Raw genomic sequence first — 25,098 nt, 5'->3', positions numbered from 1 at the left:
GTGTCCAGAAATTTGTAGTTGTAAGAGAGAGGCCCGGATGAATGGGAGTGCCTCCTATTGGTCAGAACCAGAAGTCCTCCCTGTTCTCCACACTGAATGCTTTCCTCCAGTGCTATGATGGCTGTAGTCCTGCTGAGCTGCTGCTGTGGAAGTGATTTGTTCTCATCCCACAGCTGTAAAAATAAAAGGTAACTTGATTATTCTTTTTTACATTATTCATTACAGAATAATAAAAGGAAAAAAACATGATATGGCAAAGCATTGGATGTGAAAAGTTTTATAGGTAGGGCTGTGTCCCAGTACAGCATAAATGTCACGCTTTGGGCTCGTAAACCCAGTGGAGAATACAGGATATATTTTTATTCTTTTTTTTCTCATGTGTTTGTGTGTTGAACCATTTGTTCTGTAATAATTTTACATTGCAAAGGAAATGCAAGATAGTACCAAGATCTCTCATATACTTTTCACCCAGGTTATTCTAATGATAGCCTCGTGCATAATCATGGCATATTTATGAAAACAAGAGCTGAACAGTGGCCCAATGATAAAATGAAATTGCAGACTTTATCTAGATTTTACCAGTTTTTTGTTACTAATGTCACCCTTTGTTCTAACATCCAATCCAAGTAACCAGATACCAGCTGGAGGGCTTCCTGTGTCCCTGAGTTTAACTCTACCTGCGCAGTGAGAGGACCACAAGGAGGACAGGTGTCCAGGCCAGGGCGACACAGCCTCTGGTCCCAGAGTGGGCTGAGCTGCCCCAGGCTCTCTTTTCTCCTCCCCCCTCTGCCACAGGAAGGGCTGTCCATGCACATGGGCTCCACCCACTGACTGCCCAGCCCCTCCCTGGGCCCTGATCCTGGAGCTCTGCTCAAACCACACACTGAGGAGGATGGAGGTGGCTCCAGCCCTGGGGAGAGCCCTGCGGGGAGGCACCTGCTGGGACCACACAAAGGTCCTCAGAGGAGACTCCCAGGCCAGAGGGGACACAGATGCTGAGTCCCCATCAGGGAGCTCAGAACCCAGTTCTCAGGCCCAGGCACCCTGAGTGAAGGGTCCTCATTGAGCAGCCCTGTAGGGACCACAGGGCAGTCCCTCAGCGCCCCCTCCTGGTCACAGGGCACACACCTCGGCAAGGCCCAAAGCCCTGAGAGCCCAGCTGCTTTCTACCGCTCACCAGATCCCCTGTCTGTTCCCACATCAGTGATCTGATTCGTGGACAGTTGGCCCATAGTGCTGCCCAAGATGACTGTAGAGTCTTTCACTCTCAGAAAGGGCGCTGTTTATGGGAAATGCAAACATTTACCTAAATTAAAACTTAAGTTACTTGCAACCTGGAGATTACTGCACCTGTAATATTCCTCTATTGCTATGTGGTTTAGAATATTCATATTCTGAATATTTTAAAACTCCTGTGCCTGAAAGCAGTGGATTCCAACTACTCTCTCATACATTGAGTTTTATTTTAATCTTCTATTTTTCAGCTTATTTCATCTCCTTACTAATTTACTTGTAAAGGAAAAACAATTTATCTTTGATGAAGTACAATTTATCATTTTTTTTCTTTTATAGATTGTGCTGTTGGTGTCTTGCATAAACATGTTTATACAAAATCTAGATCCTGAAGATATTCTCTTGTTTTCTTCTAAACATTAGAGCTGGACACCCTGGGTGGCTAGACGGTTTAGTTCCACCTTCTGCCCCCAGGCTGTGATCCTGGAGTGGGGGGATTGAGTCCCACATCAGGCATCCTGCATGGAGCCTGCTTCTCCCTCTGCCTGTGTCTCTGCCTCTCTACCTCTCTCTCTGTTTCTCTCATGAATAAATAAATAAAATATTAAAAAATAAACATTATAGCTTTATGTTATACAGTTATATCTATGCTCTGTTTAGGAATTTTCTCATAAGGTGAGAATTTTAGGTGAGATTCATTTCTCTGTATGAATAGGCAATAGTTCTGTGGCTGTTTCTCCAGAAGACCATCCTTCCCCCTCTGAAAGATTTTTGCAACTTTGTCAAAGTACTTACCCATAGTTTCGTGGGTCGTTTCTGGGTTTTCTGTTCTGTTGCATGGACCAGTGTGTCTACCCTCCATCCATACCACTCTGTCTTGTTGTGAATGAATTAGATTTTTACACAATTTAGGAAGACTTAATGGCTTTACTATGTTGAACCTTCTAGTCCATAAGAAGAACATGTTTCTCCATTGTTTTAGATCCACTTTGATTATATGTACCAGCATTTCAGCATCCATAGCCTGTACTCATTTTGTTAAATATGCACCTAAAGATAGCATTGGTGAGTGATTTTAATGGTATTTTAATTCAGTTTTTACATGTTTATTGCTAGTATGTACATCTAAATGATCTATATTGATCTTGTGTCATATGGCCTTCATGAAGTTACTTACTATTCCTCAAATTTATCTTTCTGTATGTATTTGTAGCTTTCCTTGTATTTTTCTTGTAGACCATTCTCACTCTTGAAGATAGGGATAATGTCTCTTGCTCTTCATAGTCTGTATTCTTCTCATTATTTTTCTTGCCTTAAGGTTCTTTCTGGAATATCTAGTCCCGTGCTGAGGAGCAGTGTTGAGATTGCACATGACTGCTTTGGTCCTGACCCAAAGGGAAAAGCTCTCACCTATGCAGTGAAAGGGGACCACAAGAAGCAAGAGTGTCCATAGCACGGCAGACAGCCCTGTCAACACCCTCTTTAGGATCTGGGCCGCCCCAGACATTTATCTTTTTCAGTAGCCTCTGGGAGAAGGGGCTATTCCTGTACAATTGTTTCCCCTACTGGTGACCTCTGCTCCACCCTGAAACCAGTTGAGGTATGATCTCAACTTTTAGACAGAGGGTGCTACTGGGTGAGTCTTAGAGTTTGTCCTTAGGAGGGACTAGGGAAGAGGCAGCTGCTGGCACCTTCCACAGACCTGTGGGAAGGACACTCAGCCCAGCCCAGAGAGGACACATCTTCCGAATTCACATCAGCACAAACTGGCACTTAAACCCCAGCCCTGTGGATTTTAAGTAACTTGAGGGAGATTACACAGTAGAAGTCACCCCCCAGTGCAGACATTAGGTTGAGACCCACAGTGCCCCTTGCTGCCCACTGGTCAGACTTCACTCTCTCAGTGAATATAATGTTAGGGGCATAGTCTTGACAGCCTGGTCACTGTCAGTCTTCAAACACCCATGGGTCACATCCCCTGCTCTGCCCCCAGGTAACTGATATTAGCAAACTGCCCTTTCCATTGCAGGAATTCCAAGAACACCAGAGATGGGGGAAAAGTGCTGAGGACAAAGCATAGCTAATATCTCACAAGTGACCCCCATCCAGGGTGGGATATGTGTGACATTTTTCAGGAGGCTTCCAATTGTCTTAATGTTGGTGCCTTGCTAAAGGGAAAAATAATCTTTAACTTGACAATGACTAGGCCTCCAGTATGTTGTAGGTCCTCCTTAGCATATGAAAATCTTTCTGAAATCTCCCTTTTCCTTACCTCCCCCAATTCCCAGGTATATAATCAGCAACTCCTTACAAGCCCAGGGCAGCAACTCTTCCTGCCCATGGGTCTTGTCCCCATGCTTTAATAAAACCACCATTTTGCACCAAAGACATCTCAAGAATTCTTTCTTGGTCATTGGCTCTAGCACCTGAATGTGGGGCTTTGAGTCTTAACATTTGGACTCTGAGCTTCGATGCAAAGTTGGTGAATACTTTCTTTCTTCTTCCTTTTACTCTCATTCCAGAGGCCCTTCAAGGGGTATGGTCTTATTGGAACACTTTCACGCCAATTGCTTAGGCTGCAGTCCTCTCACCTGTGGCTACTCTATGGGGAGGAGAAAGTCTGCCTTTTGGCTGGAAGTTAGTACCCTGGTTGCTGGGATGGTAGTAAGACCCAGAAACTTGATGTCTTCTCTTTATTCCTGTCCTTACACAAAGTTGTCTGTCTTGGGCATGGGACAGCCACCTAGGTCATCAGGATAGCTGCCGATCTTAAGACTCCTGTGTGAGGTTTCCTCCTCATTGGTCTAATGTGATCCCCTCCACATGCCTGGTCTAGCCACTTTTGGCTGCAAGACCTCTACTGGGAGCCAGCCAAAACAAGTACCCAATGGAATTAAAACCCAACCAGGGACCATTTTGGCTCTGGTCCTCACCTATATTCCAAAACTTCATCACCAGGAGGAAGTCATGTGGAAATATGACTCTGTACATATGGGAGACTCAGAAAGGAAGCCTTATCTTTGTTCAGGGCCTGGGGGATTTTATGGAGGGAATGCAGAGTTGGGAATGCAGAAGGCTGGGAGCAATAACCTGATCCCTCCTTCAGCGGGGCCCTGTGAGGGGCAACTGTTGACCTAGTCTGAATGCAGGCAGCATGTCCTCCAGCAGGACAATGAAAGCAGACATCACTCCTGGAAGAAGGGTAGGATTCCTAGAAGATACTTAGTGACAGTAGCAGACATTGATGATAGGAAGGCAATTGCTGCACAGTGACAGCTACATGGAAATGGCTGGAAACGGAAAGGAATAGTGGATACAGAGCAGAAATATGTTTCTATATTGGAGAGACTGGAAGACATTTATAACAATTTTATTGAGATAGAAGCGACATTTCATAAACTGCACATATTTATAGTTTTCAACTTGATACTTTTTGAGAGGTAGAGAAATATCTGGAGCCATCAGCACTGTCAAATTGATGATATAGGACTTCATAAAATAAGAAGCTTTTGCACAGCAAAGGATACAGTCAACAAAACTAAAAGACAACCTACAGAATGGGAGAAGATATTTGCAAATGACATATCAGATAAAGGGCTAGTTTCCAAGATCTATAAAGAACTTCTTAAACTCAACAGCAAAGAAACAAACAATCCAATTATGAAATGGGCAAAAGACATGAACAGAAATCTCACAGAGGAAGACATAGACATGGCCAACACGCACATGAGAAAATGCTCTGCATCACTTGCCATCAGGGAAATACAAATCAAAACCACAATGAGATGCCACCTCACACCAGTGAGAATGGGGAACATTAACAAGGCAGGAAACCACAAATGTTGGAGAGGATGCGGAGAAAAGGGAACCCTCTTACGCTGTTGGTGGGAATGTGAACTGGTGCAGCCACTCTGGAAAACTGTGTGGAGGTTCCTCAAAGAGTTAAAAATAGACCTACCCTACGACCCAGCAATTGCACTGTTGGGGATTTACCCCAAAGATACAAATGCAATGAAACGCCGGGACACCTGCACCCCGATGTTTCTAGCAGCAATGTCCACAATAGCCAAACTGTGGAAGGAGCCTCGGTGTCCAATGAAAGATGAATGGATAAAGAAGATGTGGTTTATGTATACAATGGAATATTCCTCAGCCATTAGAAATGACAAATACCCACCATTTTCTTCAACGTGGATGGAACTGGAGGGTATTATGCTGAGTGAAATAAGTCAATCGGAGAAGGACAAACATTATATGTTCTCATTCATTTGGGGAATATAAAAAATAGTGAAAGGGAATATAGGGGAAGGGAGAAGAAATGTGTGGGAAATACCAGAAAGGGAGACAGAACATAAAGACTCCTAACTCTGGGAAAAGAACTAGGGGTGGTGGAAGGGGAGGAGGGCGGGGGGTGGGGGTGACTGGGTGACGGGCACTGAGGGGGGTACTTGACGGGATGAGCACTGTGTGTTATTCTGTATGTTGGTAAATTGAACACCAATAAAAAATAAATTTATTTAAAAAAATTGATGATATAGGGCCAGGGTCAGGTTTCCAGTGTTTGGGCATGCTTGGCATGAACACTGTTTTGTGTTAAAAGCAATCACAACTCAATCAGTCTAGGAGAAGCTCTTTACCACCACCAGCTCCCCTCAACTGCAAGCCTGTCTCAAGGACATGCTATTAATAGAGATACTTCTGTACCTAAGAAACTTATCTGCATAACAGGGCAACCTTAGTTTTCCAAACATCTCCTCTCACCTTCATGCTGAGGGTCATCCTTTCCTTTGTATACCCAGATCCCTACCTTTCTGCTTAACTCAGGTTGTTAGATAAGCCTCATGTTTGCCTGACTGTCTTTGAAAGTTTGTGTGTATTTGTGTGTGTGTATTCCCCATCAGTATGAAATCCAATTTGACTTTTTCCCCCCTGTTAATCTGTCCCATGCCAATTAGATCAAATATGAGCCAGTAGGAGGTGAAAGCAGAATTTAAAGAAGATATATAGAGAGGGGATAGCCACAGAGTGTGTCTGGGAGACTCAGAAAGGAAGCCTTATCTTTGTTCAGGGCCTGGGGGGTTTTATGGAGGCTGGTGATCTGGTGTATGTGTCCTCTCATCCAGAAGCTGGTTAGAACAAAGACAAGAACCCAGGTGTTTCCTTGGAGCCAGGGGGTCTTGGCATGGAGATGTCTAGGGCCTAGGTGGTCTGGAATGTGCATAGGATAGCTTCCTCTGGTTATTCTCAACTGGTCCCTCCTTAAATGTTACCTAATCTAGAGCAATCATTAACCCTTAGTCCCTGACGAGGAGGACATACAGTATTTGCATTACAAAGCATTGTAGAGTGGGGTGCAAGTGCAGAGCCTAGCAGGAAGAGAAGCCTGAAAAGAAGCAAAGGGAAAAAACAGCTTTTTCTCTCATGGGGTCCCTTTGATTTCTCTGTCTCAAATGGCCAGATAATGTTCCTCTATTTTGGCTACATTTAAAAGCAAAAATTTCTTTATAGAGATCTCTCAATTTTCTTTTTAGTCAAATGCTAATCTTAGGGACTTCCTTGAGAAAAAAAAAAAAAGAAGAAAGAGAAAAGAAAGAAGGAAAGGAAGAAAGAAAGAAAGAAAGAAAGAAAGAAAGAAAGAAAGAAAGAATAAATAAATAAATAGAAAGAAAGAAAGAAGGACAAACATTATATGTTCTCATTCATTTGGGGAATATAAATAATAGTGAAAGGGAATACAAGGGAAGGGAGAAGAAATGTGTGGGAAATATCAGAAAAGGAGACAGAACGTAAAGACTGCTAACTCTGGGAAACGAGCTAGGGGTGGTAGAAGGGGAGGAGGGCGGGAGGTGGGAGTGAATGGGTGACGGGCACTGGGGGTTATTCTGTATGTTGGTAAAAAAAATAATAAAAAAATAAATTAGAAAAAAAAATTTTAAGAAAAAAAAAAAAAAGAAAGACCAGAAATTAGATTTAAGACCCAAGTAAATGTTCATGTCCAATGTAAATTCTCATAAGATCCAGCCTTCTCTGCCTGTTTTAATTCTCTTTCCCTACAAGATTTAGAGGGAGGGCTCAGTTCTAATCTCTAGGTTCAAAGTGTACAAATTGCTCATGCAAATGCTAAAAGCAAGGAAATGAATTTAATAAAAGCTCCGGAGACTGGGAATAAGGCTCTTTGCTCCAACCTTCTAGGGCTCTGAAATCAGGCTTTACCAGCTTCAGGCAATACTATGTAATGTCCTTTGGGGATGTATCTTAGGCCCCTCAGAACGAAAGACTTTTTCCCCCTGATAAACAGTTGATCTTTTTGATTATAAAGTCTTTTTACCTCTACTTTCAAAAGATCCTCCAAATTTAGAGAGTAATTAAAAAGGTTATTTGACTATTCACAGCCACCCCTTCACAGAGAAAACAGAAGACCCAAACTTCTCCCAAGCCTTCCTGCAAATGATCTGAGTAGCCAGTATTTAGGAGTTATTACAAGCCAAGTTTAAACTGTGTATTCAGAAAAAAAAAAAAAAAAGGCTTTTGTTAATATACTTTCCGCAGACTTTTCAAAAGCAAGAATCTTTTGATGCTCATTTTAGTGAAGGTCTCCTTCATTTGAATAAGCAAGTTTAGTTAAAAGTGAGTGGTGCCGTCCCTTGATATTCCGGGTAAAATCCATTCATTTCGGGGAATTTGTAACAACTGTCTTTATCTTACAAACCTTTACAAAGCCAGAAACGCAATTCTAGAAACAAGCAAAACCCACCTATCCTAACCAATCCCCAAAACTTACTCATTCCTCATAAAAGGTTTGTGGATGTTATACAAGATCAAGGTATTGACCCTAGATGTTTCTGTAGTCAAAAAAAGATCAATTTTAAGCAGCAATTATTCTGGAACTATTTTAAAAGTTGCAATTTCTGTGCCCCTTGAAATTATAAATGTTATCATATTTCAAATATAAACACACTCCACAGTCTTATGATACTGAAGGGGGAAAAAAAAAACACAAAGAGGAAGAATAGAGAGAAAAAGTTCTTTTGAAAATTACAAACCTGTAAAAGGATGCTTTTGCCCAGACCTCTGAAAATGGACAGACTTGCTCCATATATCTGCCTTGGAGAAAACTTATTTCTTCCCTATGTGCCTTTGTGACTTAAATTGTTTACCCTTCTATAGGACCTAAGAGCCATTCTTTGAAATGCAAGCTTCAGGGAAAAGTATTTCATTAAAAAAAAAAAAAAAAATGAGGGAGGTATTTGAAAATTAGGTCCATAATGTCTCTCTCAGAAAAATTAGTAGCATTTATACTATTTTGTCGGTGTGTGTGTTTGTGTATGTCAAAAATGTGTGGAAGTTTCTTTACTTCCAGATGGCATTACTAAAATTAATTTTAAAAGAGCTCAATTAGGTTGTTTGAAGGCAAGTGCTTGTAAGGATTGGGCATTCCCAAAATCACAAAACTAACCCCAATTGTTTTCCAAGTTCAAGTGTTTTGGAAAAATACCTGGTATCAAAGCTAAGTGTAATTAAAACAGACATGTCTTTAGTGTTATCAGCATTAAACATAAAACTTTAATTCATACCTTCATATTATCTCTGTGGCAGAATTTGTTAGAAAAAAAAGAAATTTTGAAATAATGGTAGACTTTGTCTAATGCCTCATGATGATTTGTGGGCAGTCTAAGCATAAATTGTTAAGAAAAGACATGTTACATGGATGTAAGTAAGATTAAAATGTTCATTGGAAAACACTCATTTATTTATATTTATATTTTATTTATTTATTTATTTATTTACTTATTTATATTTTTAGAGATTTATTTTAGAGAGAGAGAAAGAGAGAGTGCATGTGCAAATGAGCCAGGGAAAGGGCAGAGGGAGAGAGAATCCTCAAGCAGACTCCCTGCTGAGCAGGGAGCCTGATGCAGGGCTTCATCCCAGGACCCCAAGATCATGACCTAAACAGAAAACAAGAGTGGGACTCTTCAGCAACTGAGCCACCCAAGTGCCCCTATTAGTAAGCTTTTACATAGCTTCCAAAATCTTTTGGTAATCTAGAACTTTAAAGTTTAACTAAGTTAAATGATGAGTAAAATAAAATCACTGATTATCTAGATCATTTCCAAATAAGATAAAATAATGAAACATTATATACTGAACATAGTTTATCTACTCTTGCCTTATTACAGAGAAGCCAAAGATAAATCTGGGTCTGTAGGTAAATATGTTTAATGTTCTATGTTTTAAAATGTTGGAGAGGATGTGGAGAAAGGGGAACCCTCCTGCACTGTTGATGGGAATGGGAACTGGTGCAGCCACTCTGGAAAACCGTGTGGAGGTTCCTCAAAGACTTAAAAATAGATCTGCCCCACGAGCCAGCAATTGCACTGCTGGGGATTTACCCCAAAGATACAGATGCAGTGAAACGCCGGGACACCTGCACCCCGATGTTTCTAGCAGCAATGTCCACAATAGCCAAACTGTGGAAGGAGCCTCAGTGTCCATCGAAAGATGAATGGATAAAGAAGCTGTGGTCTATGTATACAATGGAATATTACTCAGCCATTAGAAATGACAAATACCCACCATTTGCTTCGACATGGATGGAACTGGAGGGTATTATGCTGAGTGAAGTAAGTCAATCAGAGAAGGACAAACATTATATGGTCTCATTCATTTGGGGAATATAAAAAATAGTGAAAGGGAATAAAGGGGAAAGGAGAGAAAATAAGTGGGAAATATCAGTGAAGGTGACAGATCATGAGAGACTCCTAACTCTGGGAAACAAACAAAGGGTAGTGGAAAGGGAGGTGGGCGGGGGGTGGGGGTGACTGGGTGACAGGCACTGAGGGGGCACTTGGTGGGATGAACACTGGGTGTTATGCCATATGTTGGCAAATTGAACTTCAATAAAAAAATACACAAAAAAACTATGGGAAAAATATTCTATGTTTTATTAATAGGTTGTACTATTAAAGGCACGTATTTCTAGACATTATGAAATATGTTTATAAATGTCCCAATCCAAAGAATTCTGGTGTAACAGTTTACAATGGGTTACCACTAGTTTTCACTAGAAATTAGTTTCTGGGCATTAAGGGTTCTAATAAATGTGACTAAGACTACTAGAAATATCAAGGAGAACAACTCTATGTGAGGAAACTAAGACATATATTTCGGAACAAAAAGGAAAATAAGTGACATAAACAAACATTTTTGTTGAGGTGGTGGAGACGTTTTTTACCTAAGGAGAGGCTGGTTATTTAAAACGGAAAAAACAAAGGACAAGATGCTTAAGCATCTTGGGAACAAATTTAAATATTTATCTTTTCTCCCTACTTGGTCCCTCCAAAATTTAGAAATCCTCAATAAATATGCTTACATTTTTATGGCAATGTATCTATTTACATTTGTTCAGTAAGAATCTGTTCTAATATGACACTGTATGTTAACTAAACAGAATTTAACTACAAACCTAAAAGAAAAGTGGGGATCTAGAACCTTACAAAGTTATGTCCTTTCTAAGATGTATAGATAGCTTTTTCTTCTTCATTCTATCCCATCCACATAATTCACCTTATATAACCATTAGAATATATATAAATCTCCAACATCACAAAAATACAAACAGTTGAACTTCCCCCATTATCTTTCCAAAAGCCTCCTGAAAGCCAAGGTGTGATCCAGCTCTTTCTTGCCATAAAATCTGTTCTTTTGACAACTAAGTTCTGGCCTCAGTGCATACATCGTATATAGAAAATTGTAGTCTGGACTTTTACCTCAAGGCAGTAGAGTGAAATAAGTCCATTGGAAAAGGACAAACATTATATGGTCTCATTCATTTGGGGAATATAAAAATTAGTGAAAGGGAATAAAGGGCAAGGAGAGAAAATGAGTGAAAATATCAGTAAGGGTGACAAAACATGAGAGACACCTAACTCTGGGAAACACACAAGGGGTAGTGGAAAGGGAGATGGGTGGGGGTTGGGGTGACTGGGTGATGGGCACTGAGGGGGGCACTTGGCGGGATGAGCACTGGGTGTTATGCTAAATGTTGGCAAATTGAACTCCAATAAAAAAATTTAAAAAAAAAAGAATCTGTTCTCCTTAAAAATGAGTGGGAAATATCAGAAAGGGAGACAGAACATGAGAGACTCCGAACTCTGGGAAACGAACTAGGGGTGGTGGAAGGGGATGTGGGCGGAGGGTGGGAATGACTGGGTGACGGGCACTGAGGGGGGCATTTGATGGGATGAGCACTGGGTGTTATGCTATATGTTGGCAAATTGAACTCCAATAAAAAATAAATAGAAAAAAAAAGAATCTGTTCTCCTTGAAACAGCTCAACAACTCAACATTGGTTATAATACCAAGGTTTGCTGGAATGTCACATTTGAGAGAAACATGCATTGACTTGGATGTGACCAGACAGCTTTAAGGAACTAAGGTTTTGACTTTATGGAGCCAATAAAGCCCTTGGAAATATCATCCTGATACCTTCTTACTAGGATCCCAGCAGCATCACCAGGTGAGTAAAGAAGGTCACTTCCTGGCAGATGCAGGATCCTCAGGATAATTGGAGAACTTCATGAAGAGAGGAATTCACCCAAATCTATGAGTATCACAGAGAAAGTCTGATGGAAAGTATTTGGCTTGGCTTTGGCCTTAAGAGACTATGAAAGTTCAATCTGGAGATTCCTTATAAAAGTTCTAGCAAAGCAAGTTTTAAAGAACACACTGATCAACCACTATTCTTTTTTTTTTCTTTTAAGATTTTATTTATTTATTCACGAGACACACAAGAGAGAGAGAGGCAGAGACAGGGGCAGAGGGAGAAACAGGCTCCATGCAGGGAGCCTGACGTGGGACTCAATCCCAGAACTTCGGGATCATGCCCTGAGCCAAAGGCAGATGCTCAACCACTGAGCCACCCAGGTGTCTCTGGTCAACCACTTTTCTTGCTGGAGTTTTGTAAATCATCAGGCCATCTTTTCTTTGAAACTAAACTTACTCTGGAAACACATACATATTAATTTGTCTGTCTTTAGCAAAAACGGGGTCATATAGAGAAAATATGCTTCAATAAGTTAACCTTTGTAAATATTAGCTTTTAATATTAATCATTTTAACTGGACTAAATCCTGGATTCTCTTACTGTCCCCCAGTGCCTGGCTACAGCATTTCAAGAGAACATTTAAAAAATTTTCGACAATTGGAACCATTTGATAAATAAAAGGCCCTTTTTTTCCTGAAGCCCTGCAAAATGAATAGAAATGACTTGATGTTAATTTCAGAGAGATTTACACAAAGGCTCACATGTAGACAATCTTCCTGCCTGGGGCTCTGTGGGCCCCTCAAAAAAGATCACCAGAGACATCTGAGCTGAAACCAGGGAAATCCATCCCGTTGCCACAGCCTGCCCTATGCCATCTGAAGATGCCTCCAGCCACACATCTAGAAATCTCAGTGGCAGCTGTCAGGGCTCAGACACTGGGTTTACGGTGAGCTCCAACCATTAACCTACATTTTTCCTTTGCTTCCATAAAAATGCCTCTTCTCACTTACCTGACTGCTTGCCCAGTATGAGCCTAACTTTGAGAGCCCACCTGCATCACAGCCTCCGGAAATGGGTTTAACTGAACTGCTCTCTTTTCAGCTGAAGAGACTGATTCCACAGGAGGAAACAATCTACGTGTTCAACTTGGAATGAGTGAGACTTCAGGGATGCTCCAGAGCAGGGAACTGGGGGGGTCGAGGGCAGGCTGCCCCAAGATGGGCCATTTCGTCTTGTGCCTGGGCCATTATTTAGAGCCAAAGGCAATCTGAGGCCCTTTGGGCTCACAAGAAACTTTGAGCCTTCCTTTACTTACATAGAAGAATGTAAGTTGGATGGCAATTCCAGGATAAGGGTTATTACCAGAAATAAATACATCTGAGTGACCCATCTATATGGCAGGGCAAACATTTGTTTACCAAACACTCTTCTCCGTCTTCCTGTGATTTGCATTTCTGCCCTTGGCAGCCCCAGACCCTTACCCCTGCCTCCTTAGTTCAGAATGACATATACACCTAATTTTGCCTGACAGGCTTTGGAATTTCTATGTATGAATGGATTCCCTGTATGTATGCTAATATATTTGATTTTCTCCACTTTATCTGTCTCCTATTGACTTGGTTCCTAGTCCAGCTAGAAGGATCTTTGAGGGGACAGGACATTCTTGCTCCCTGACAGTAGTAAAGGAGATACAATAGTATATGACAGATGGGGAAAAACTCAGGTTTTCCTTTAAATATATTTATTCTTAATGTTCTCCAGACCCTGGAGCCAGTGCAGCTGGGCTCTATCCCTCCCTCAGTTGTGCTCCTGGATATCTGCGCTGTCTCAGGCAATAGCAGAATCTGTGACACTACCCCCTCCTCAAGGACAGGTCTCCCCACAGAGGACCCTCTCCTACAAGAGCCTCCTCAGAAGCATCTCAATAAAAGAGACTCAGAGACAAGGTCTGGGGACCCAGGGATTATTGTCTTACTTCCTTGTTATCTGAGACACTGTGGGTAAGCATAGTTGCTCCCATCCCAATAACCTGTAGCACAGTAGTAGTCAGCCTCGTCCTCAGGCTGCAGCCCAGAGGTGAGCAGGAGCCCTGCATTGGCCGAGTTGTCTTTGGATCCAGAGAAATGGCTGGGGACCCCGGGGCCCAGCTGTGTACTTGAGTAGTAGTTAGTACAGGAGATACCGGGGAGGGCTCCCTGGCTTCTACTGGTACCAGTATATGTAGTAGCTGCCAACACTGAAGCCACTGCTCAGGGTGCAGGTGAGTCTGGCTGTTGATCCCAGGGATGCAGAGAGGGAGGGCGGCTGGGTCAGCACAGCCTGGGACAGGGAACCTGCAAACAAAGACACTATTGAGTGATGGAGCAGGGACCAGGCTATAGTTTCCTAGGGTCTCAGCCAGAGGGGCTGACACCACTAGAGCTCTGCCCTGTGTCCCTGAGGCCCCTCTGTACCTGCACAGAGAGACAGGAACAGGAGGAGGACAAGAGTTCAGACCATGGTGACACAGCCTCTGGTCCCCACAGTGGGCTGGGCTGCCCCAGGCCTCCTTTTCTCCTCCACCCTCTGCCACAGGAGGGGCTGTCCATGCAAATACGCTCCAGCCACTGACTGCCCAGCCCTTCCCTGGGCCCTGGTGCTGGAGCTCAGCTCACATCACACACTGAGGAGGCTGGATGTGGCTTCATGCCTGGGGAGAGCGCTGGGAGGAAGCACCTGCTGAGACCACACACAGGTCCCTGCTCAGGGGACTCTTCCAGGCCTGAGAGGACACAGCTGCTGAGTTCCCATCAGGGAGGACAGGACCCAGTCTTGATGCTTGAACTCCTTTGAGTCTGTGGTCCTCATGGAGCAGCTGTGTAGGGCTTCAGAGAAGTCCCACAGTGCCGCCTTTTGCTTCTATGTGGAAAAATGAAAGTACTCTAAGAGATAACTCCTACTGAATATAGAGGAAATATATAAATTCCTAAGAATACACAAAATTGACATTACTAGAATAAATTGAGTGAATAGAGAAATTTTAAAAGGAAAAATGGAAAATTTTACCAACCATAACATCAGAGCATATAGCTCCAATTTATTTACTTCATATATTTTCCATAATATCTAAAAGAATGGAATATTTCTTAGTTCTTTTAAATGAGATATAACAGTGATAAATCCACCTTCCAGATATATTACATGAGAAGGGAAATTAAAAACCAGTAACAGTAAATATAGATATAAATGTTGTAAATAAAATACTAAAAAGGGACCCTCATATCATAACAATAAATTGATACGCCATTATCAGTGTGATTAATTGCCATGGTATAAGTCAGTTTCCATATTGAGAAATATTTTAATATTCCACACCAATTGTTACATCAAAAGATCTGATCATACTGTCCCAACTGGTCCTGAAAGAGCCTTTGACCAAATTTAACACCCAATCCTAATAAAATCCACAGAAATATACAAAGAAACACATACCTTTATAATGTGGTAATACACATTCTGTTTTGCACACTTATGATGCTCTCCTGAGCCCAACATCTCAGTTCATGGGATAGTAAAGTGCAGGAAGAGGCAATGGTGACCGTTACTTCCATTATTATTTAACATTATTCTGCAAGTATCAGAAAATGCAATTAAAGAAGTAAAATCAATGGTAATGACTCATCACTGATGCAAAAGGATAGGTGGTCAATCTTAAGATCCAAATGGAAGTTGTGGCCTTAGATGGGATACAAGTAAGTGACCCCAGAGATCCCCCCAGTGAGTGACTAGTCATTCACTGAGACCTAGTACTGCTTACACTTAGTGAAAGAGGCGTGACAGAGGGAACAAGGGAAGCAGAGAAGAGTTCTTGGTCCATGTGCCCAGGTGGAGAAGAGCAACATGGAAGGTGTGAGGCAGCGACCCCAGATCTGAGATGATCATCTGCCTCCCCATCAGGCTGCATCCTGAGTGACATCAATCACTATATTTATGGGGCTTTTGATTCAGAGTCAGAATAACACAACCTGCTGAGATTTCCAGGGCAGAAAGTGGGGACTACTGTCCAAGTGACTACATTGAGACATGGGTTGTGAGTCTGGTGCCACTGCACCTGTTTCCTGATGTACTCAGGAGAGAGCAGATCCTGTGTGACCTCAGGGATTACTTTTCCTAAAATCTGGCAAAGCCTCTCTATATAACAGACTGAAAGAGAGACTCCAGGACGTAGTGGAGACTCCATAGGCCTCTTTCTCCTGAGGTTCCATCGTGGGGATTCTATCCACAAGCTCGTATTCTCTTGATAGACGTTCCTGGGAGCCCATCTTCTCCTTGAAATTCATTCTGCCCATTCCTTGTCTATCAACCCCAACATTACTGGCTCCCTCAGAGAAAAAATGGGAGACAACCCATGTTTGAAGCAATGTAGAGAGGGAACCTGACTCTGGAGCTCACAGATGATGGGACTCATGGATGGAGACAGATCCTGCATCAGTGAGGACCCAGCTCTGTGAATCCTGCTGAGGATCTCTGCTCTGAGGATCCTGCTCTATGGCCCTGCCTGTGAACAATAGTGGGGTGTGGAGCAGAGCTGAAGTTGTCCCACTCACCCTGGGTAAGGTCAGCCCTCATCTGCATAGAGAGTGACAGGGGTGAGGAGAGGATTCCGGTCATGGTGGACACCGGGACTCTGACCCTGAAACTCTGGTGTGGAGAGATAGCTTTATAGCTCCCCAAACTTCCATGAGGGATTATCTGTACTCAGATAAGCACTTGCTGTCTTTTTTTTTTATTTATTTATGATAGTCACAGAGAGAGAGAGAGGCGCAGAGACACAGGTAGAGGGAGAAGCAGGCTCCATGCACCGGGAGCCCGACGTGGGACTCGATCCCGGGTCTCCAGGATCGCGCCCTGGGCCAAAGGCAGGCGCCAAACCGCTGCGCCACCCAGGGATCCCCAGCACTTGCTGTCTATCTGTCCACCCTCCCCTGCCTGGGGCACCCAAAGGTAGAAGGAGACAGAGGAGGAGGAGAGGAGCTGAGCCAGAGGTAGAGGTGGCCTGAGTGGTGATGATCCTGGGTCCTGGAAGGTCAGGATCATTTAGTGAGCACACTGATGCCTGACCCCCTGGCATCTTCCCCGAGAGGAAGGAGAGGGTTGTCAGTGGATGGTATCATGTTAATTCTGCAAACCATCGATAGTACTATTTTTTATTTATCAATCTCTCTACTAAGAATAATTACAAAGGTAAACTAAGTATCTTACATGTATCAGAGAGTCCTAGACAATAATTATGATAAGAATACTACTTAGGGGTAAATGAGAGCCCACCAAAGTAGTCGAGGACAAAAGACATGTTGTCCCTGACGCTATGCTATTTTCATGGCAAAGACACAGAGAAGATATCCCCTGCTGCCCCAGCCCTGAGCCCCTGACAGAGAGGGGGGAACAGGAGCCCCAAGCAGCGCTCCCCCTGCCTCCACCACTGTGAGTTCTTGCCCATTCCCCAGGAAGTTTGGGTCACACCTTAATGTTCCTCAAACAGCAGCCTCATGGCCACACACAGCTCAGAATCCCCTCCTGTGACTCCTCACCGAGGACTGTCTTCAACTGTCTCCACTGCTCCAGTGCTTCTCCATTAATGGGGTGAGGTTGGTGTCAGCACCTTCCCCAGGACTGAGAGCAAAAGGACAAATGCACCGGTACACCTGCCCATGTGAACACTCAATGTGGGACCCTAGAAGATTGGTCTCTCTGTCTCTTTCTGTGTCTCTGTCTCTGATCCCCACCTCCTTCCTCTGTCAGCTGAGCCTCTGTCCACACTCACGGTGGGTAGGCATGGGCTGGCTTTTCCTCTACCCATGACCTCCCTCTGTGGCCCCAGATGTGCTGTGTAATTTCCAGGTCTTGTAAGTAATAAATTTTTATTATTCAAAATTTCCTGATGGTTGCAGCTGAAGGGTAACTTTCAGCCATAATTGGAACCGCAAGAGTGGATCTGACATGACATTGGTTAAGGAGAGGCTGAGACCCACACAAACATGAACTTCCCTTACTGAAGGGAGAATGCTGGCTCCCTCCATCTCTGACCATTGACTTCATTGTTCAATTGAAGGCACAGTCCAGAAACATCACAGTTATTGACCAGTGTGTGCAGCTTTATATCTCCATTGAATTCACCACAGTGAGTCCACAGACCCAGGGAATCACTGCTCTGACATGGAAAATATTTCTTGTGTCTTGACCACCATCTCAGTTATTAAACTTTTGCTATCCACAGAGCAAAAGTTAAAAACTTTTGCTTTTTTTTTTTTGCTGAAAAAAAAAAAAGATTATCAAGATCCATAAGAATTTGGTAATTGGATGGAATTCAAGTCTGAGTTATCGGTGCTGAGTCCCAGGTCCATGGCGCTTGCACCATGGAGATTTGCCAGGCCTGGATTGCTAGCGAGCTGAGAAAGCATTGAACTCTGGTCCGGGTTAGCCAAATGCCCTTGTTCCATGGGGTTGGCCTGGGCAGCTACCAGTCTGGGATGTGGAGAACTGGTCTGTGGGGAAACATGGTGCGGAGAGGGCTGAGGCTGCATCCTTGGGGAAGGGCTAGAGTGGGGAGGCTGGGACTACAGCCGTGGGGAAGGGATGGGCTGGGGAGAGCGCGCTTGATTGGAAAGAGAAGGGATCTGCTGGCCTTGGAGGTGTGGGGACTGAGCCTGGCTTGAGAGCATATGCTGCTGGGGGCTCATGAAGTTGGGCTGAGCAGGGGACCCCACCTGTTGCTGGAGGAGTCACTGGTGATACACCTGCAAACTGGCTCCAGCCTCTGCTCCCAAGGCATGGGGGAGCTGGGCCATCTGTCCCATGTTCCCTTGTTGCATCTGCTGCATGTGATGCTGCATCCGCTGTTGCTGCTGCTGCTGCTGCTGCTCCTGTGGTGGTGGTAGTGGTGGTGGTGGTGGTGGTGGTGGTGGTGGGGTAGCCAACTCCTTGGGGTTGCTGGAACTGGTTATGGTTGGCCATCCCAGGGCCGATTCCAGGCCCTGCTCCCTGCTGCTGCTGCTGCTGTTGCTGCTGCATCATCTGCTGCCGCCTCAACTCGTCTGGGAACTGTGAAGACATGGTGATGTGATTTATGTTCATTTGCTGAGCTTGGGGCTCATCCCTCCCATGGGTGGCTGGAGTTGCTGCTGTGGCTGCTGCTGGAGCCTGCTGGCATGGGGTTCCTGTTCTCCATGGCTGGATTAGAGTGGACCCCCTCCTGGCCCTGGGGCATGCCAGGCTGCCCAGGGAGGGGATGTGGATTTGAGCTGGCATACTTGGCAGTCTGCTGCTTGATGAATGCAGCCAACAGCTGGGGGTTGGCATGAAGGATACTAAGCACCTGTTAAACCCTCACTGGGTTACAGCCTCAGTGAGCCTATTAAGGAAAACAGCAGGGCTTTTATCTGGGTTCTGAACCACTTCCCAGAATTTATCATAGTTGACGGCCCTGTTGGAGGCCGCCCGCGTGCCATCGGTGAGACAGTGGACGTGGGGTGGCAGCGTCGGTGGCCCTCCTGGCCAGCCTGATAATCCCATCCTGGATCCATGGCAGGAACCGCCCGAGCACCGACCAGTCAACCTTGTGGGATACAACTGCCTCAAATGGAGTAAGGGGTTCACATGCAATGACTTTTCTCTCTGGATCTATAGGCTCCCCTCCTTTGCAATGTCCCTCATTTCACCTTTCTGTGCCCGTTCTGTGAGGCAGGTTCACAACTTTGTAACAGCAGATGGGATGATATCACGCTCTGTTACTCCATCAAGGGCCCCAGGCTCCCAGATGACTTTCTATTCCTGCACTAAGGTGCTGTCACTGTGCCCTAGAGTTTCCTGAGCTGTGACAACACAGCAGTGGTGTGGCCCCCATCACTGTGTCGTGTACGAGAATGACACCACCATAAATACAGTCACTGTGCATCACACATTCACCTCCTCCTCCTCCCTCACCTCCTGTCAATCACTAACCTTTGCACCACCTCTAGATTCCTGCCTCTTCCAAAATGTAGAATAATTACAAAGATAAGGAATGAGTCTTTTATATGTTCTTTCTCTCTAAAAATATCTATTTAAAATTCTTGTATATTTTTTAACTCAAGAACCAATTTCTTTTAAATTTGAAATATATACCATTCTATGAATGTACAACCTATCAGAGGACAACTTTTACCTCAAGTCTTGGTCACTATATAAAAACCTGGCATAAAAATCAGCCAGAAGATTTTTGGTTGCTTTCATGTATAGTGATTATGTATTAGCTTCTGTAAACATTCACATGCAGGCTTTTATCTAGAAATTTTTGTTTTCTGTTTGTTTGCCTTTTAACATTTTTAGTGTGGCATCATTTGACGTATTCCTTGGAAAAGTTAGTAAATGAACAAACTAGTTACCTGGTCAAAGCTTAGCCATTCCTGGTTCCAGGTGCAAACAGAGCTGATATATCCATCAAGCCAGGCAGGGATGGTGCTGAGGCCCAGTGAGAGGCTCAGAGACCATGAAATATTTCATTTATTGAAAAATCAGAAGAAAATTAATGACTGGTTATGAGTGAGAAGTAAGCTGTCCCAACTCACGAGGACAATGACTTTGTATTTCCCTTGAGACCCTTTGTCTCAAATGGGCTAGTCTGAATGAATCTAAGGACAGAAGGGAGAGAAAGATCCTCACTCTCAGACAGTAGCTCTGGATGGACCTTGGCCCAGGAAGTCAGCAAAAGAATGAGCAGAATCATAGCCTGATCTGAGCTGGCAGCTGCTGGTAGAAGCAGTAAGTAGGAGTCAGTAAGATTTTGTCTCCCTTCTGCAGAGGATAGAATGCTGCATGAGCACTGAGATCCATGTCCCACGCTGCGCAGTAACAATCAGCCTCGTCCTCAGCCTGGAGGCCAGAGTTGGTCAGGGAGCCTGAGGTGCCAGACTTGGAGCCTCTAGAGAATGGATCTGGAACCCCTGAGAGCCAATTGCTGTTACCATAGATGAGGAGTTTGGGTTCGTTCTTCATTCTGGGAGCTGTTGGTATCAGCTCAAAGGATAATCAACCCTTATGTTGGAGCTGCTTCCAGTCCAGGAGATGCTGACCCTGTGGCCCAGGGCCCCAGACACCGAGGCCAGCTGAGTCAGCACAGACTGAGTCCAGGATCCTGGAAAAAAAGACACATGTCTCACTACTTAATCTCACTGAAAATGTGCTCAAAGCCATGACTGGTATGCACAGGGGTTTTGGTCTCACTGCCTCATTATCTGAGACACAGAGAGTGAGTATAGTGCCCCCACTGCAGTGACCTACAGCACAGTCATAGTCACCCTCATCCTCAGGCTGCACCCCAGAGATGCACAGAATTGCTATATTAGTGGAGGCATCCTTGGATCCAGAGACTCATCTGGGCCCTCCAGGTGTCAGCTGGAGGAAGAGGACAGCAGAGGATACAGGGAACAGAGTTGTCACCAGTCTGCAGGTCAGACACAGGGAGGTGACTGACTGGACCCCAGGCTGTGGGAGAGGGAGGGATGGTCCAGAGTATCAGGCAGATGGAGGGCGGTACCCAAAGGGGTGGAGATCCCCTGACTGACTTGGGAGAGATCAGATGGGAGAGCAGGTGGAGGGCTACTGATGGGACTGTTGTCCCTGGTCACATGGCCATCATGGTGTGAAAGTGCGGAGACGTGTTAGAAAAATTCAGAGACCAGCAGGGCTGCAGGGATGGATACTCCAGGCTGTGAGGACAGTGTTGTGTAACCAGAGATGCTCACTGCTACAGGGGTGCATCTCCCACAGAGCCTTCCCTCCCAGGGAATTGGCTTGGGGCAGAGGCAGTTGTCTAGGTGTCTTCAGAGAGCTGCATGGTATGAAGCATCTCAGGTTCTCAGACACCTCAGCTTCACGGAATTTGGGATCCAGGTGGAAGAGGAGGCAGAAGGAGGAAGGCACAGTCCTTGTTCTGGGGATGGCATACAGCATCAAAGGCCATTCATTGTTAGTGGCTCAGAAGGGTGGCCCTCACTTCTCCCCCATGAGACCCTGCAGGGAGAACACTAGGTGATTGACACTCCAAGGGTTCTTGACTGGCTCCAGGTAGCATGAGCTCAGGGATTACTGAGTCTGGCTTGCCCTGGGGGAAGCAGGCTCCACTAATACTCCCAGGTCCTAGGACTTTCCCCAACTCTCGTGACATGTCCAGAACTGTGGTCCCCGGCTTTTCTGACCCGACCCTCCCTTCCTTGCCTCCTTCCATGGGTCAGATCCTATAGCTACAGGACCCCCCTCCAACTCCACCTCTTTCCCAGTGATCCATCACCAGCAGTCCCCTCTGACAATCACATTGTTTTTTGATCCCGTCCTCTCATCCGATTGTGGCACATGTCAAACTCAGGTCTTTGTGGCCTGTTTGTGTGAACAGTGAGTGGGGGAGCATGAGGACTACAGGAATCCAGGCCATAGGGAGCGAGCTGCCCTGAGTGCCAAGATGGGGCTGAGTAATCAGGCCTCTTTTATCTTCCCCAGTGGTCAGAAATGGGAGAGCTGTTCACATGAAATTTGTCCTATTAGAGAATCTACTCTATCCCGAGCATGAGCTTTAGTCTGAGCTTGGTTCTTAGAATAGAGTCTAGGAGGAGTCTGAGTTTGTCCCCTGGGAGGGACCAGGGAGGAAGCATCCCCTGGGACCTTCCACAACCCATGAGCAGGACACTCTCCACTGCTAGAGGGGACACAGTTACTAAGTACCCAATAGTACACACAGATGCCAATTCCTTAGCCTGGGGAGTTCTGGGTATTAAACAACTGGGAGCCCCCCACTGAGCAGATGCTGAGGGCAGGACCCTCAAGGGCCCTCCTATCCACTGACCAAACCTCAACTCTGACTGGAAATGATGTTGGAGCAGGGGTAATAGCCTGCTCACTGTCAGTCCACAACATCTGTGAGCCATGCCCTGTTGTGACCCAAGTTCCTAATAGAAATTGATTTTCTAATTTCTCAAGAGGCACATGCTTTCATAAAATGAATAAATTTACAAATATACCACATATTTGTTACTAAGCTTTAAGAAGGCTTTAATTTATACTATTAATAAGGTAAACACTGTCTTACTTAAGTGATGACCCAAATGAGAAGAAATAAAAAATGTGAGGCATAGATATCAGAAGAGTGTTACCTATCTCAGACAACATTCACACTTGAATTTTTTTTTTAGATTTTTATTTATTTATTCATAAGAGACACAGAGAGAGAAGCAGAAACAGGCAGAGGGAGAAGTGGGTACCGTGCAAGGAGCCCAATGGGGTACTTGATCCTAGGACCCTCGGTCACGCCCTGAGTCGAAAGTAAATGCTAACTGCTGAGCCACCCAGGCATCCCCATGCTTGGGAACTTTCCAAAATTCTTCCTTTCTGTCATGATCTTCATTAGACACACACTGACTAGAAGCATCTGGCATATGGAGCAGAATAGCAGAGGGGGAGACAATGGGTCCAGCTCATGTCTGTTCAGATGAAGAAATGTTCAATAGACTTTGGTCTTCAACGTCAAATTACTAGATGAGGACAAGTGTGTTAATGCCATTTGAATAAGAAGCTTCCCACAGGGAGCAGTGAGCTCACTGAATCTCACTGTGGATATATTTTGGACCGGAGGCCCCTCTACATCATTATAAGCAGAAAAGGAAAGAGGAAGCACAGGCTTGGTGGGTCACCCTGGAGAGATGGACATAGCCTGGTGGAGTGTGGATGGGTCAAGTGACAAGGAAACACTGGGCAGGAGAATGGGGCCAGGGAGCCTCTCCTCCCATTGTTCTGTTGTTGATTCATCCTCTCACTCTTTATCCTGCCTTTAAGGCTGAGACATTCTGAACCCGTGAAGAGGTTTCGGTTGCACTTCCCCACTGATTGAAATCACTGTGTAACTACTACTACTACTTAATCCCAGAGCACAGTAGTAGTCAGCCTCGTCCTCAGGCTGGGCTCCTGTGATGGTGAGGGCGGCTTTGTTCCCAGAGATGGATCCAGTGAAGCGATTAGGGACCCCAGAGGGGCGGCTGTTTGTGTTGTAGATAATCGTGCGAGGAGCCTGCCCTGGGGTCTGCTGGGACCAGTTGGGGTAGTTACTTGTAGAGACTGACCCGGAGCTGAGGCCACATGTGAGGGTGACTGTCCCTCCCAGAGACACTGAGAGTGATGGCTCCTGGGTCACCACAGTCTGAGAATCTGCTCCTAAAATCAAGAGGAGAGAAAGGTGTTAAGGGAGACAAGGGTCACATGAGTCCCTGCTTTTATGTGTTCCCTCCCCGCCAGATGCAGAGTCCATTTCCCTGACCTGAGCCATAAGCAAGAAGCCCAAGGAGAATCAGTGTCCAGGCCATGGTGGGGACCCTCACAGGATGCAGGCTGCTCAGGCTCCTGGGCTGGAGTGGGATGTCCTCAGGCCTTTTCATGCCTCTCAGACCCATTAGGGGGATAAAGTGCTTTATGCAAATCAGCTTCCTTTCTCTCCCTGCCCCAGTGTCACCCTGTTGTCCCCTGCAGGAGAGTTTGAAAGAGGCATAAGCTGGAACTTCTCACAGACCAGTGACTGCAGGGTGACTAGCACACTGAGTGACAGGGATGACATCTTTCACCAAATCAGCTCCCCCGCATACTTGGTGACTAGTCTCAAGTTTGTTCTCTGGAAAGGCTGAGAATGAATGAGGACATAGATGTATTCTCCACATTCTGGCCCTGCTTCTGGTTCATCCCAAATCTATCCCAGCTCTGGGAATATTTTCTCCACCACCCCACCGCCCCCCCCTCCCCGCCCCGCCAAGACATCCATGATTGTCTCCTGCGAATCTTAATGGTCACTCCTCCAGCAGTGAGTGCACTTGGAACCACAGATCCCACATCTTGGTGGTGAAGGGAAAGGGTGTCCTCTGACTCAGTCCTAGAACCTATTTCTGATATCCAAGGGGGAGTAGAGTAGGGCTAGTTGAGCCCATACCGAGTGAACCTCCAGGTTGGTGAGGCCACCATTGTTCGTTCTAAGAAGATGTCTATTTTATCAAGGCCATCAATGTAACTGTAGCATTTGAGAAGAAATAGTCAGAGGGTAACCATGAAATTCAGAAGCAACTGTCCTCATGGGGTATAACAAATAGAGAGAAGTATGCCTCATGATCAAATACAAAAAGCACACTGTGTGCCTGACTGGCTCAGTCCATAGAGCTATGATGCTTGATCTCAGTGTCATGAGTTCAAGCCCCATGCTGGGCTTAAAGCTTACCTAAAAATATATATAAATGAAATTAAAAAAAATAAAAGGACACTGTATGAACAAGGGG

General features: G+C 44.9%; 1 protein-coding gene and 2 gene segments (V, D, J or C); all 3 read right to left on the bottom strand.

The window, feature by feature from the left end:
- Window positions 1-25,098, bottom strand: part of LOC119869150 (immunoglobulin lambda-1 light chain-like) — a 1,083,218-nt gene that overhangs the window by 524,408 nt on the left and 533,712 nt on the right. The gene's annotated exons all lie outside the window — the stretch shown is intronic.
- Window positions 1-25,098, bottom strand: part of LOC119866215 — a 743,285-nt gene that overhangs the window by 483,424 nt on the left and 234,763 nt on the right.
- On the bottom strand, window positions 1,167-24,255 carry LOC119866113. The segment is given in 4 exon segments: window positions 1,167-1,279; window positions 13,935-14,006; window positions 23,702-23,995; window positions 24,099-24,255. Coding segments are annotated over 4 exon segments (612 nt in total).

This window comes from Canis lupus, chromosome 26 (assembly GCF_011100685.1).
Source record: "Canis lupus familiaris isolate Mischka breed German Shepherd chromosome 26, alternate assembly UU_Cfam_GSD_1.0, whole genome shotgun sequence".
Classification (NCBI taxonomy): Eukaryota; Metazoa; Chordata; class Mammalia; order Carnivora; family Canidae; genus Canis; species Canis lupus.
The sequence above is the reverse complement of the archived record's forward strand: the minus strand, read 5'-3'. Positions and strand labels throughout refer to the sequence as shown.